General features: G+C 49.4%; 4 protein-coding genes across 4 annotated transcripts; 1 reads left to right on the forward strand and 3 right to left on the reverse strand.

Annotated features, from left to right (window-relative positions):
* Positions 1-2,361: 2,361 nt before the first annotated feature.
* On the reverse strand, positions 2,362-2,736 carry LOC131259815 (histone H2B). Its single transcript, XM_058261406.1, has one exon. It carries the CDS (start codon positions 2,734-2,736, stop codon positions 2,362-2,364), a length of 375 nt encoding a protein of 124 aa, XP_058117389.1.
* A 4,628-nt stretch (positions 2,737-7,364) lies between these two features.
* On the forward strand, positions 7,365-7,739 carry LOC131259812 (histone H2A). Its single transcript, XM_058261404.1, has one exon. The coding sequence runs from the start codon at positions 7,365-7,367 to the stop codon at positions 7,737-7,739; it is 375 nt and encodes a 124-aa protein (XP_058117387.1).
* Positions 7,740-8,638: 899 nt separating this feature from the next.
* LOC131259816 (histone H4) lies at positions 8,639-8,950 on the reverse strand. The gene has a single exon (XM_058261407.1). The coding sequence runs from the start codon at positions 8,948-8,950 to the stop codon at positions 8,639-8,641; it is 312 nt and encodes a 103-aa protein (XP_058117390.1).
* Positions 8,951-14,920: 5,970 nt separating this feature from the next.
* On the reverse strand, positions 14,921-15,295 carry LOC131259814 (histone H2B). The gene has a single exon (XM_058261405.1). The coding sequence runs from the start codon at positions 15,293-15,295 to the stop codon at positions 14,921-14,923; it is 375 nt and encodes a 124-aa protein (XP_058117388.1).
* Between the last annotated feature and the right edge of the window lie 586 nt (positions 15,296-15,881).

The following is a 15,881-nucleotide window of genomic DNA, read 5'->3' on the forward strand; positions in this document are numbered from 1 at the left end:
TTGGCGCAGTTGAAGCATTGCATTGGTCTTGGATAGTAGGTCCGAGTTTTGACTTGTAGGAGTCCAATACGAATGGTCGTGGGAACAACTACTGAGTCTACCGTCAGTAAAAATGAGTTGGTTTTTGTCGTTTCGTTATTGTTTCGTCGTAGGAATCGTCGTACTACTGTCACTTTTTGGTCCACTAGGTTTTCCAGGATTTCCTCGTCTTCTAGTCCGCACAGTTCCGGGCATGTGATGACACATTGCACGCGGTTTAAAAATGGGTGTTCCGTGATCAGTACGGGGGTATTGTCCGATAGCTGCGTGATTGTCTGTAGTTTGTCAAATTGGTTCTTAGATCTGGTTTTTAATAAATACCTGGTTCCTTTGTTGATCGGAGCGCAGGGTTCCATATCGCCTACAATGCTGGTTAAACTTTTGCTGATGAGAAACGGGTTTTTCGGCAGCTGGAGTCCTTCTGGTGCTTGCAGGATTAAGTAAAGGAGTTCGCCATTTACTCCTTTCGGGTCCATCCATTCCGGTGCTAGGCGTCCACGTTGATTTTCTCGGGGAGAAGGATCTCCCCAAGGCGGTGTATGACCCGCCATATCCTGGACGGGTGTCAGTGACTTGGAGAAAATTTTCTTTTCACCACACAAATGTTAGAGTCCGTCCAAAATTCCACCTTCAGAGATTCACTTCCGTTACTCTCAAACTCACAGGTACTTGTACACACTCACAGGTAAAGTCACTTTCACAGGTACTTGAAGCTGTATGCTCGAGGCAGGTAGCTGAAAACACGACTGATTTTCACAAGCACTTTTACTGCACTGGATGCTGGAGGTAGGCTGCTGCAAACACGTCTGCACTGCTCGGTGGTTGAAACAAGAGTGGTTTCGGCGAACTACGATGGTTCGGCAGTGAAACACGGTTTTTATTGACCCGACCTGCCCGATCGTGAGCACCCGAAGAGGGACCCGAAACTATATAAACGCGGTTTCACGGCGCGGTTCGGCCCAGTTTTGTATTACCACCACAAGTGAACAGACCCGTGTCGAACCCGATCAACGTCAACAGCATCAACAACATCAACTACGATGGCACGTACCAAGCAAACTGCCCGTAAGTCCACCGGAGGAAAGGCGCCGCGCAAGCAGCTGGCCACCAAGGCGGCTCGCAAGAGTGCTCCGGCCACCGGAGGAGTGAAGAAGCCGCATCGCTACCGACCGGGAACGGTGGCTCTGCGTGAAATCCGTCGCTACCAGAAGTCGACCGAGCTGCTGATCCGCAAGTTGCCCTTCCAGCGATTGGTGCGTGAAATCGCACAGGATTTCAAGACGGATCTGCGTTTCCAGAGCTCGGCCGTGATGGCGCTGCAGGAAGCGAGTGAAGCGTATCTGGTCGGTCTGTTCGAGGACACGAATCTGTGTGCCATCCACGCGAAGCGCGTCACCATCATGCCGAAAGACATCCAGCTTGCTCGTCGTATCCGTGGTGAACGTGCCTAAGTGACAACGGTTCGTTTCGTTTCGTTTCGTTTTCAACCAAACCCAAACGGTCCTTTTCAGGACCACCAACCCGTTACCGAAAGGAGGATTATTTCGTACCCGTCCCGTCCCGTCCCGTCCCGTCGTACACGCTATATCGATATATATAATATTTATATATATCTATGATGATGATGATGATGAAGAAGAAGATGATGATGATAAATGGTGAACCCCTGACTGATACATATGATGATAAATGAAAACAAAACCCAACCTATGACGATAGAAATGCAAACCATAACCTAGCCGTGACACAAACCATAACATAATACATATGCTAACGTCTACAAAACACCAGGCAACCCCATCCGTAGGCGGCGATTTTAAGTTAGTGAGCAATTACATGCGGTGGGTTTAACGAGTTGTTAAAGAGAATCTGTTCCATATTAAACCAAGTTGAACATATATGTATTGGACGAGAAAAAAATGACACATTGCTTTGCCTTTGGCTGTGCCATAACCATAGAAACCATAACGGAGTGCTTTAAATGTTAGTAACCGTTGGGTTTTTTTTTCTTAAAACCACTGTTTAAAATGTTCATTCAATTCATTTACGCGCGCTTGTGTTACGCGCGGCTATGTGTGCGCCAAAACACAACGAAGTGGTGATGTTAAACTAGAAAACGGTTCGACACACTTTTTGTTCTGTTTCTTCAACGCACAACACAAACACATTATTATTTTTCGATCTTCGTCGTTTTCTTTCTCTTCGATGAATGGAATGGAATGAAATGAAATGATTCTTGTTTGGAAAACATTTTGTGGTCCTGAAAAGGACCGTTGTTAGGCGACGAGTTGGTGTGGTTTGCGACGACCACGGACGAACAGCTTACTTCGAGCTGGTGTACTTGGTGACGGCCTTCGTGCCCTCGGACACGGCGTGCTTGGCCAGCTCACCAGGAAGCAGCAGACGGACGGCGGTCTGGATTTCGCGTGACGTGATCGTCGAACGCTTGTTGTAGTGCGCCAGGCGGGACGCTTCGGCGGCGATGCGCTCGAAGATGTCGTTCACGAAGCTGTTCATGATGCTCATCGCCTTCGACGAGATGCCAGTGTCCGGATGGACTTGCTTCAGCACCTTGTAGATGTAGATGGCGTAGCTTTCCTTGCGGGTCTTGCGCTTCTTCTTCTTGTCCGACTTGGAGATATTTTTCTGGGCCTTGCCAGACTTCTTCGCTGCCTTTCCGCTGGTTTTCGGTGCCATTGCGACTGTTTAACGTGCGTGAAACGTGTTTCCTCGTTGAGCGTCACTTCAATTTTAACGCGATTTTCGACCCTCACTTCGGCTTTTATTCAGCGTCGGGCGAGTTCGCTGGCTGGCTTCGCTACACCTCGACGTTTATATAAACCCGGTTTCAGGTTCGTTTCGGCATCATATATGGTTGAGTGCCGGTTGTTGGAGTCTTGATTGGAAGTTCAACGAGTAAACACGTCGTGGAGTGATAATAGTGAATAAAGTGATATAAAAATAAAAAAGTGAACCCTAACCTCCTTCGGCCTTATTATGCCGAAGAAAGGTGAGGAGAAGAAAAGAGGAAGGAAGGTCTCGAGCGAAAGTTCTTCGGACTCGATTGTGTCAAAACGCTCGAAAACATCTAAAACATCGGCCCAGACGGAAGATGTCAGTGAAATGAGCACTGAAACATGCACCGGCAGTTCCAGCACCTACAGTTCTGAGGCCACCAGCGTCGCATCAGACAACGAAAGTGACTTCATTGAAGTGAAGAAAAAGAAGAAGAAGACAAGCACAGTTAAAGATATGAAAAACAAAGCTTCAACATCATCAAAAGTCCGTCCGTCGGAAAACACACCTGCAAATTCTGCCGCTACAATGGCAGGTAAAAATGCTAAAAAGCCCCCGGGCCCAGCTAGCAAACCACCACCCGTTGTCGTAAAGACAATACCCATTTCTGAGCTGCGCCCGGAGCTCCAGGCTCGCGGTCTCACGCCGGAGTTCCGAATTAGTGGAGTAGGCACCTCCATTATCTCGCGATCCCTGGCAGAACGTGAGGGTGTGATTGCATACCTTAATCATCGAAAGGCGGAATATTTTTCTTATGCTGCCAAGGACCAGCGGCCATTTAAAGTGGTACTCCGGGGTCTTCCTGATACGCCGCTAGAAGAAATTGTCGAGGAACTCCGCTCAAGATACCAGCTTGAAGTCATCGAGGCTTTTGAGATGAAAAGACGTGCTGAGGGCATCCATTCAAGGTTGTACCTCGTACACCTTAAACGTGGGACCTGCTCCCTGAAGACACTAGAGGCGGTCAGATCCATCCAGCAGGTTATTGTGAGATGGGAGGCCTATCGTGGAGGCAAAAAAGGTCCTACCCAGTGTCAACAGTGCCAGCAGTTTGGACATGGTACACGCCACTGCAAAATCAATCCACGATGTGTTAAGTGTGCTGGACAACACACTACTGATACCTGCCCTGCAATGGATGAACAGCAAGAGGTGAAGTGCTCAAACTGTATGGGAACCCACCGAGCCGACCATCCTGACTGCCCACAACGTGCTAAATATGTGGAAGTAAGAAACCTGGCAAGGAAAAACCGCCAAAAACACCAGCATCCGCAGACTCCTGCTCAGCGCCAGACTACAAGTAAGCCACAAGCCACAGCCCCAGTGACATCGGTTTCCACAGTGACGCCGCCCTCTGCTCCAAGCAGTACCGCGTCGCCTTGGCTTCCTACACCTGGCTCCATCACCTTGGCACAGCGGCTAGCCAACGCTAGAAACGCCTCGGATACACCCGCTCCTGCTCCGGAAGGTGAACTGTTCACGATGGAAGAGCTTTTTAGCATCTTCACAAAAATGTTGGCAAAAATCCGCCTTTGCCGCAATAAGGCAGATCAACTCGCCGTTATCGGAGAACTGCTGATGCTCAATGGGTAATCTGCGAGTAGTCACATGGAACGCCCAGTCCGTGAGGGCTAAAAAGATTCAACTGGCCGATTTCCTAAAACTACATCGCATCGACATCGCGCTCATCGTGGAGACCCATCTGAAGCCAGACATCAGCTTCTACATCGATGAATACTCCATCCACCGCCTTGATAGAGTCGGAGCACGTGGTGGCGGGGTAGCCATCGTTGTACGTCGAGGCATCAAACATCAGTTGCTTCCGCACTTCAATACCACCATCATTGAAGCAGTCGGCATTAAGGTCTTTACCAGCTCCGGGGAACTGCGCATTATATCTGTGTACTGCCCTCGACAGTGCACGGGTGATCTGGATGCGGTTTTTCGTCGCGACATTAACATCATCGCCTGCAACAATTTCCGCTCGGTTATCGGAGGGGACCTGAACGCCCGTCATCGCTTGTGGGGAAATAGGCGCCAAAATAAAAATGGAAACATCTTGGCAGAGGTCGCACAGCATGGACAGTTCATCATTGAACATCCTGATGAACCTACCGTTATTCCCAGCCGTGGCTTCCCTTCAATTTTAGATCTGTTCCTAACCAACCTGCAGATCTCCAAACCCACAACCCTGGATGAGCTAACCTCGGATCATTTCCCTGTCCTAACGAAGGTTCACCTTGACGCCAGCAGAGCTCCGCCTGTTAGGAGGAAAAACTACCACTGTGTCGACTGGGCCCGCTTTGGAAGACTGGTTGACCAGCAAATCACCACCACCGAGATTTCACTGTCTCCAGCTTCTATTGAATCAGCTATAACGAACGTGGTGGAGGCTATCCGTTCGGCAGAGGCGGAGTGTGTTCCAGAGGTGTCCGCACGGGGAGAGGTAATTGTCCTAGACGATCACACTCGACATCTCATCTCCCGTCGAAACATGCTGCGGCGTCAATACCAGCGCACCGGGGATCAGCTTTGTAAACAGCAGGCAGCTCAACTTTCCCGCATCATCCAGGATCGTGTCGAGAAAATCAGGAACAAAAACTTTGAGCGCATGGTGCGGCGACTCCATCCCAACGCCAACGCTTTCTGGAAAGTAGCTAAGACCCTCCGCACTAAACCCAGGCCGATTCCTCCACTACTCGCAGCTGACAACGCAGTTTTACTTACTCCTACGGAGAAGACTGGTGCCCTCGCCCAACACTTCGAGGATGCTCATCGGATTGGCCTTAGTATGTCCAGCCCTCATGAGGCCGAGGTGGCTTCATCAGTGGCCAGAGTTAACTCTGAACAGCCAACCCTGCCACCAGAGGATCGCACCACCGTCGAGGAGGTGTGTCATGCCCTAAGGATGATGAGGAACATGAAAGCCCCTGGCTTTGATGGCATTCTGGGCATCCTTCTCAAACATCTCCGACTCCGAGCCCTCTCCCTCCTCACGAACATCGTAAACTGCTGCCTCGAACTGCAACACTATCCGCAGAGTTGGAAGACGGCAAAGGTGAAACCTATACTGAAACCTGGCAAAGATCCAACGAGGGCCTCCAGCTATCGCCCTATCAGCCTGCTGAGCATTCTTGGAAAGCTTTTTGAGAGGCTAATATGTTGGAGGCTTCGAGAAGCGATGGAAGATCTCCAAATATTGCCTCCTCAGCAGTTCGGCTTTAGATCAGGACACTCAACAGCACATCAACTCCTGAGGCTAAAAACCAACATTGAAAAGAACAAGAGGGTCGGTAAGTCCACTGCGGTCGTCATGCTGGATGTGGAGAAGGCTTTCGACAGCGTTTGGCATGATGGGCTTGTGCACAAAATGCTCTCCTTCCGGCTTCCTCTATATCTTGTAAAGCTGGTCAGCAACTACCTGCGGCAACGAACCTTCCGGGTGACCCTGGGATCAGTGTCATCCAGCCCAACCAACATCGCGGCAGGCGTCCCACAGGGCAGCATCCTGGGCCCCTTGCTGTACACTCTGTTTACGGCGGATCTTCCAGAGTTACCAAGGGTTTCGGAAATATACCTCTACGCTGATGACACTGCCATCACCACCAAGGGTCGCACTCCAGCAGAGCTAAGAAACAGCGCACAACGGGCTCTCGACATCTTCCAGCAATACGCCGCAAGCTGGAAGATAAAGCTTAACAACGAGAAGACGCAAGCGATGGTCATCCCGTATCGTCTAAGGAAAAACCTGCTGCAACCTCCGGAGCAATCCCGTCTCAAAGTGGGCTCAACACCAGTACCATGGCAGCAGTCGGTTCGGTACTTGGGCGTCACGATCGACAATCGGCTTCTATTCCACCACCACACGCGCCAACTTGCGAACCGTATTGCAGTTTTGCTTAAGCTGCTGTACCCGCTGATAAATCGGAAATCGACCCTGCACAAACAGAACAAAATTGCGGTCTACAAACAAATTGTTCTGCCTGCGGCCACATATGCAATCTCAGTTTGGAGCTCCTGTGCCGCCACTAACCTGAAACGCGTACAAACGGCACTGAATAGATTTCTTGTACTAATATTAAATGCTCCTCCTAGAACGCGTCTAGAGGAGCTTTATAATGTAACAGACACGAAAGCGCTAGACGTAATAGCATTTGAAGTAACGGATCGACTGAGATCCACCATGCAAGCCTCACCCCATGAACTGATTAGAGGCTTGGTGTAAATAGTAGGTTAATAATAGGTTAATATTAGGTTAGGAATAGGTTAAGATTAGATTAAGGTTAATACTCCCATTGCCATTGGCATAACACCTGAAAACTTATGCAAAATCAAACTGCCTCTTAGGCAAAATTCTCATGTAGCGAATGAAAAGCGTGCGATCGCTAAATCTCGCAAAACACCAAAATGTAATGAATTATACAAATCAATAAAAGAAATTTTACTACTACTACTACTCGTTTCGGCATAGTTCGGAAGAGAACCTCTTCGAGTGAGCACCACGTATCCCTCTCGTTAAACAATCGAAAATGTCTGGACGCGGCAAGGGTGGTAAAGTGAAGGGAAAGGCAAAGTCCCGCTCGAATCGTGCCGGTCTGCAGTTCCCGGTCGGCCGTATTCATCGTCTGCTGCGCAAGGGTAACTATGCCGAGCGCGTCGGTGCCGGCGCACCGGTGTATCTGGCGGCCGTGATGGAGTATCTGGCCGCGGAAGTGCTCGAGTTGGCCGGTAACGCCGCCCGTGACAACAAGAAGACGCGCATCATCCCGCGCCATCTGCAGCTGGCCATCCGCAACGACGAAGAGTTGAACAAGCTGCTTTCCGGTGTGACCATCGCCCAAGGTGGTGTGCTGCCCAACATTCAGGCCGTGCTGTTGCCGAAGAAGACGGAAAAGAAGGCATAAGGCGTGCTCTCTCGTGCTCACCCCGCCGCGCGGCACCGTGTCGCGCTCACAAACCCCGCCGAAGATCTCACCGTCACAAAAAACCGTCCTTTTCAGGGCGACAAAATCGTGTGATAAAGGTTTATTTCACTACATTCAGTGCCGATGCCAGTTGGTTTCAGTTCAGTTTCAGTAGTTAAATGGTTAAATGGACGTAATTTCACAGTGTGGCTGGAGAACAACGAAAGAAATGTTTAAAATTAACTCAAGCAATGTGTCTCAATGTGTGAAGTAACATCGCAAGTTTGGTAGGTTAAACGGGGCAAACCATTTTGCTTCATATCAGGTATGTAGCTTTTTTCGCTCATTTCTACCCGAACACATGCGTTGGTGGTGGTGGCCATGAAAAGTGATGGGTTTTGATCATCGCGTTAGAAACGGCCAACGCTACGCGCTCTACAGGTAGGGAATTTAACAATGTAAACGACCAAAGCGTTCTTTTCCCCGTATGCCACACCGAGCCCCGTGAGGTAGACCGGCGCCTTTCTACGAACTCTCAGTGGGTCGTCGTGTTAAAAAACGAATCGGTCACATATCCGAGAATCAGAACCGCCGGTAGTGTATCGCGCATCACCACTACCACCACCACCACTACGCGCGGTACACCGTACCACTCGCTGTGTCGTTCCATCGGATATCGTTTCGGGCATGGGGAATGGGGTAAGAAGGAGAGGAGTAGTCGAGTCGCATTTTTTCTTTGTTTTCTCTGGCGTTTTTGGCGGTAAATGTGCCGGGGCGTCGGGAGAGCCACAAAAGCTTAGTTTGATACGAATGAGCAGGAAATATATCTTTCCGGAACAGTTTTGGTGGTCCTGAAAAGGACCGATTTTTTTGTCACACAAGGGGGCTGTTCGCGCAGCTTAGCCTCCGAAACCGTACAGGGTGCGTCCCTGGCGTTTCAGGGCGTACACGACGTCCATGGCGGTGACGGTCTTGCGCTTGGCGTGCTCGGTGTACGTCACGGCATCACGGATCACGTTCTCGAGGAACACTTTCAGCACACCGCGAGTTTCTTCGTAGATCAGGCCGGAAATACGCTTCACACCGCCACGGCGAGCCAGACGGCGGATGGCCGGTTTCGTGATTCCCTGGATGTTATCACGCAGCACTTTGCGATGACGCTTGGCACCTCCTTTGCCCAGTCCCTTGCCTCCTTTTCCGCGGCCGGTCATGATGATGCTGCTTTACACAATTGGTTGTTGTTGACACGATGCAAACTGAACGAACGGTTTCGACGAACTGCGATGGTTTCGGCAGTGAAACACGGTTTTTATTGACCCGACCTGCCCGATCGTGAGCACCCGAAGAGGGACCCGAAACTATATAAACGCGGTTTCACGGCGCGGTTCGGCCGCCAGCCCGATAGGTCGGTGTCAAACCTTTGACCGAACAAGACGTGTTTCATCGTGATTCGCAAGTGCAAGTGTAAACCAATAAAGAACCGTGTGAAAGTGGTAGTAAGAGATGGGTAAACGGAAGAAAGGGGAGACGAATAACAGCCCTCCCGATCCTGTCGTTGACAAAATACGCGTCATCGAGCTGGAGGAGGCTGATAATCCTAACATGGAAGGCGATACACCCGACGACCTGGCGGGTGAATTCGTGGAAGTGTCGTACAAGGGTGGCACCCGCCGTCACTCACCTACCAACGCCGCACCCGAGGTTGTGAGCATACCCGAAGGAGTGAGTACGAACAGCTCATCCAAACCGAGATCTCGTTTTCCACCGGTTGTGGTTAAGCTCCCTACCTTCGCCCAACTTCGGGCCGATCTGAAGCCGACAGCGGGAATCGAGTTCCAATGCACCGCTATGGGAACCAAAATCTGGACGAAATCAAATGAAAATTTTGATTCGGTACTCAAATATCTGCATGCACAAAACGCAGAATTCTATACGCACGACAACCCGCATGATCGTCCATTCAAAGCGGTCCTCCGCGGTCTACCGCTTATGGACCATGCGGAAATTTTAGCGGAGCTGCGAGACACCTACGGACTGTGTCCCACTGACATCTTCCGTATCAAACGGAAGCATGAAGGAGCTGACGCAGCGCACGGATCATGTCTGTACCTGATCCACTTCAAAAATGGATCTTGTTCCATGGCGGCCCTTAAATCACTCCGAGTGATTAACTACGTCCGCGTGCGCTGGGAGGCTTATCGAAATCGGGGACGGCGTCGACTCACGCAGTGTCTCAGATGCCAAGGCTTCGGTCACGGAGCCCGTCATTGCAACATGAGGCAAAAATGTGCCTCCTGTTCGCAGGAGCACACCATGGCTGACTGCCCTAATCAGACCAGCCCAAAATGCGCCAACTGTGGAGGAGAGCATATGGCCAACGATGCGGAGTGTCCGCAGCGAGTCATCTACACTCGAATTCGGCAGAAGGCCCTATCAGCTGCTAAAGCTAAATTCAGCAAGCGTTCTCCGGATCGACCTGCTTCTCCGCCTCCACCACCAGTGACAGCTGCAACGTTCCCTTCGTTACCGGTAACAGCCAAAACGACATCCAACGCCTTCGTGGAATCGTCGGATCCAGTCGTCGCTCCAACCTTACCACCTGGCCTCCAGTATGCTACTAAGTTAAAATCTGCTCCATCCTGTGATTCCGAATATCCAAATCCAGGCCAGCCGGAAGCCCCGCTATACAACTCTGCGGCTTTGATGCAGATCTTCATGGAGATGGTGCAGCGACTAGGTGCATGTCGCTCCCGTACTGAGCAAGTCACAGCCTTGGGCGAGTTCGTTATTCGCTATGGATAACACCATTCGCATTGTGAACTGGAATGCCTGCTCGGTAAGATCGAAGAAAATCCCACTTGTGGATTTTCTTCACCAGCAGGCCATCGACGTCGCATTCATCACCGAAACCCAGCTGAGACCGAACATCAACTTCTCGCTGCCGCACCACATATTTCTTCGATTGGATCGCCATCCCAACGCCGGTCGAGGTGGAGGTGTAGCTATTGCCATCAGACGAGGCTTACACTTCACTCAGCTGCCACACCTCAAAACATCACTAATTGAGGCAATCGGTGTGGAGCTCCACTCATCCTCTGGGGTCATCCGGCTCATCGCCGCCTACTGTCCATCACAGGCTTCGCGAGGTCGGGGATCCGACGCCACCTACAAACGTGACCTGAGCATCATCACTCGGGGTAGTTCCAGATTTGTTCTCGGCGGCGACCTGAACGCACGCCATCGTCTATGGAACAACACCCGTGGGAACCTCAACGGGGATTGCCTCTTCGAGCTTACGCAACGGGGAGACTTCATCGTGGAATTTCCTGACGTGCCCACCTTCATATCATCGAGCGGTTCTGCGAGCACTCTCGACATATTTCTGACCAACATGGAGATCATGAAACCCGTTACGCTGGACGAGCTGTGCTCCGACCACTTTCCGGTGGTTACGGAGCTCAACATCGGTGCTCGTCGTGCTCCAGTTCGCCAGCGCAGGGACTACCATAATGTCGACTGGGTTCGCTTCGGCAGGCTGGTGGACAACGATATCGGTCCAGTCCACATCAACACCATCGAGGACATTGACCAAGCAGTCAACAACCTGGAGCGATCCATCAAAGCAGCAGAGGATGTTTGTGTCAGAACAAGGCCTGTCAGCGGTGAGTTTGTGCACATCGACTCCCACACCTTAACATTAATCCGGCAACGTAACAGTTTTAGACGATCATACCAGAATACTGGCATTCAATATTATAAAACTCAAGCGGCAGTTTTGGCTAGAATCATCTCCGACAGGGTGGATCGCATTCGAAATGCAAATTTTGCTAGAACCATACAGAGCTTTGGCCCTTTCACATCACCCTTCTGGAAAGTTACCAAGGTTCTAAAGAGAAAACCCAAGCCTATCCCCCCATTAAAACATGCCGGGCAGTTGTTGGTCGCTCCGGCTGAGAAGTGCGAGGCTCTCGCTTTACAGTTTGCCAGCGCTCATCTTTTGGGAGCTGACGCTGTCAGCCCATTTGAATCAAGCGTAGGCTCCACTCTGGCGCGGCTTGAGGCAACTGACTTCTCGGTCCCGCGAGAGGAAAAAGTGACCATTGGAAATGTATGCCAAGCACTTAAACGGGCAAAAAATATGAAGGCTCCCGGGCCGGACGGGCTATTTAACATCTTGATCAAAAAACTACAAATCAAAGCTCTTACCTTAATTACCACCATCTTCAATCGGTGCCTCGAGCTTGGCTACTTTCCCGGTGCTTGGAAGGCAGCAAAGGTAGTGCCGATACTTAAACCCGGTAAAGATCCCACAATTCCAGTAAGCTATCGTCCAATCAGCCTGCTTTGCGCCTTAGGCAAACTTTTTGAAAGAATTGTCCTCGATCGACTTCAGGATTGGGTAACGGAGCTGGAACTCATTCCTTCATCTCAGTTCGGCTTCCGTCCAGGGCATTCCACCACCCTCCAACTCCTGAGGTTAAAGGGATATATTCAAACTAACAAAAGTGTCTCGAAGTCAACTGCCATTGCATTTCTTGACATCGAAAAAGCCTTTGATAATGTGTGGCACAACGGCTTGGTGCACAAACTATTTTCCTTTGGTTTCCCAGTGTATATTGTTAAAATTATCAACAACTACTTAAGTCAGAGGACATTCAGAGTGGCGCTGAACTCTGTACTTTCAAGTGTACACTCCATTCCCGCCGGTGTGCCACAGGGGAGTTTGTTGGCCCCTTTACTATACGTCCTATACACCTCTGACCTTCCAGCTATGCCCTCTAATGGGGAAATATTTCTATTTGCTGATGACACTGCCATAGCAGTAAAGGGCAGAACCGCTGTCCAACTGAGGAGCTCGGCTCAGCGCTACCTTGACGCTTTCCTCCTGTACACGAGAGACTGGAAGATCAGGGTAAATCCAGCAAAAACCCAGGCTATCATAATACCTCATCGCCTCAGATCCACTCTTCTAAAACCTCCCCAAAATAGTCGCTTGGTAATGAGTGGAGTCCCTGTAGAGTGGTCCCCGAGAGTGGGATATTTGGGCCTAATTCTGGACCAGAGGCTTATTTTCCGGGACCATACTAAACTCATCAGAGACAAGTGCAGTACAATGGTCAAGAGCCTCTACCCCCTAATAAATCGGCGGTCAAAGCTGTCGCTTGAGAACAAGTTGGCCATCTACAAACAAGTATTCCTGCCGGTTGTTACTTATGCCGTTCCAGTGTGGAGTTCGTGTGCTCAGATTCATCGAAGCAAGATCCAGGTCTCGCTAAACAAAATTCTACGGTTAATACTGAATACAAATAGGTTAACATCTAACGCTGCAATTTACGAACGTGCAGGCGTTCTACCTCTGAACACAATAATTAACACAATCAAAGAAACCACGATACAGAAGTGCTCAACCTCTGAACATAGCACCATCCGTGCATTAGCCCGTGTTTTGAGCATGGCCTAACTTAGTTAGTTCGTTATGTGTTACGTTAGTCTATAAGTTCGAAAAAAAAAAAAAAAAAAAAAAAAAAAAAAAAAAACAAAAAAAAAAAAAAAAAAATAGCATTACCTCTCAACTACCACAGGTATAGGCTCGAAGCCATACAGATCAAAACTCAGCAACTGCTAAAACTTCTACTGTCTTGAAAAACGTATCGTACGTTGTATCCTGACCTAAGTACTCTTTGTAAACCGATGTAGGTGTAAAATGTGAATAAAAGAAATATGTATCGTATCGTATCGCGGTTCGGCCCAGTTTTGTATTACCACCACAAGTGAGCAGACCCGTTCGAACCCGATCAACGTCAACAGCATCAACAACATCAACTACGATGGCACGTACCAAGCAAACTGCCCGTAAGTCCACCGGAGGAAAGGCGCCGCGCAAGCAGCTAGCCACCAAGGCGGCCCGCAAGAGTGCTCCGGCCACCGGAGGAGTGAAGAAGCCGCATCGCTACCGACCGGGAACGGTGGCTCTGCGTGAAATCCGTCGCTACCAGAAGTCGACCGAGCTGCTGATCCGCAAGTTGCCCTTCCAGCGATTGGTGCGTGAAATCGCACAGGACTTCAAGACGGATCTGCGTTTCCAGAGCTCGGCGGTGATGGCGCTACAGGAAGCGAGTGAAGCGTATCTAGTCGGTCTGTTCGAGGACACGAATCTGTGTGCCATCCACGCGAAGCGCGTCACCATCATGCCGAAAGACATCCAGCTTGCTCGTCGTATCCGTGGTGAACGTGCTTAAGTGACAACGGTTCGTTTCGTTTCGTTTCGTTTTCAACCAAACCCAAACGGTCCTTTTCAGGACCACCAACCCGTTACCGAAAGGAGGATTATTTCGTACCCGTCCCGTCCCGTCGTACACGCTATATCGATATATATAATATTTATATATATCTATGATGATGATGATGATAAATGGTGAACCCCTGACTGATACATATGGGGTATGAGATGCAATCAAAACAATACAAACCATATATAATGATATATATTGTTATATATAATATAATAATCTATGATGATGAAGAAGAAGAAGAAGATGACGATAAATAAAAACAAAACCTAACATATGACGATAGAAATGCAAACCATAACCTAGCCGTGACACAAACCATAACATAATACATATGCTAACGTCTACAAACCACCAGGCAACCCCATCCGTTAGCGGTGATTTGAAGTTATAGAGCAATTACATGCGGTGGGTTTAAAGAGTTGTTAAAGAGAATCTGTTCCATATTAAACCAAGTTGAACATATATGTCTTGGATGAAACAAAAAATGACACATTGCTTTGCCTTTGGCTGTGCCATAACCATAGAAAGCATAACGGAATGCTTTAAATGTTAGTTAACCGTTAGGTTTTTTCTTAAAACCACGGTTTAAAATGTTCATTCAATTCATTTACGCGCGCTTGTGTTACGCGCGGCTATGTGTGCGCCAAAACACAACGAAGTGGTGATGTTAAACTAGAAAACGGTTCGGCACACTTTTTGTTCTGTTTCTTCAACGCACAGCACAAACACATTATTATTCGTCGATCTTCGTCGTTTTTTCTTTCTCTTCGATGAATGGAATGTAATGGAATGAAATGATTCTTGTTTGGAAAACATTTTGTGGTCCTGAAAAGGACCGTTGTTATGCGACGAGTTGGTGTGGTTTGTGACGACCACGGACGAACCAGCTTACTTCGAGCTGGTGTACTTGGTGACGGCCTTCGTGCCCTCGGACACGGCGTGCTTGGCCAGCTCACCAGGAAGCAGCAGACGGACGGCGGTCTGGATTTCGCGTGACGTGATCGTCGAACGCTTGTTGTAGTGCGCCAGCCGGGACGCTTCGGCGGCGATGCGCTCGAAGATGTCGTTCACGAAGCTGTTCATGATGCTCATCGCCTTCGACGAGATGCCAGTGTCCGGATGGACTTGCTTCAGCACCTTGTAGATGTAGATGGCGTAGCTTTCCTTGCGGGTCTTGCGCTTCTTCTTCTTGTCCGACTTGGAGATATTTTTCTGGGCCTTGCCAGACTTCTTCGCTGCCTTTCCGCTGGTTTTCGGTGCCATTGCGATTGTTTAACGTGCGTGAAACGTGTTTCCTCGTTGAGCGTCACTTCAATTTTAACGCGATTTTCGACCCTCACTTCGGCTTTTATTCAGCGTCGGGCGAGTTCGCTGGCTGGCTTCGCTACACCTCGACGTTTATATAAACCCGGTTTCAGGTTCGTTTCGGCATAGTTCGGAAGAGAACACATTCAGCTTCTGACCTCGGTCGAGACCAGACGTGTTTTTTCATTGTGCGAGATCAGATACGGAAATCTTCGGATTATCTTCTTTGCCAGTGGTGCATTCTAAGACTTGGAAGCTGAAGAAAGAACGTTAGCGAAAATTACAAGCGCAAGAGAGAGAGAGAACAGGAGAGAAAATTTGCGCTTGGCGCAAGCGCAAGCTTAACCGCAAGCGGAAGCGCAGCGAATAAGGACACAGAACATATATCCGTCTCGCTCTGAGTGGAAAGTTTTTTGACCAAAGCCGGTAAAGCAAGTGCAAGCGAAGGATTGTTGAAAATATATTTGTCTCGCTCGGCAACGGAAAGTTTTGGGTTTTTTCCTATTACGGGTGTACATATTTGTGTTTGTTTTGTTTCGTAGCT

This window comes from Anopheles coustani, chromosome 3, assembly GCF_943734705.1.
Source record: "Anopheles coustani chromosome 3, idAnoCousDA_361_x.2, whole genome shotgun sequence".
Lineage (NCBI taxonomy): Eukaryota > Metazoa > Arthropoda > Insecta > Diptera > Culicidae > Anopheles > Anopheles coustani.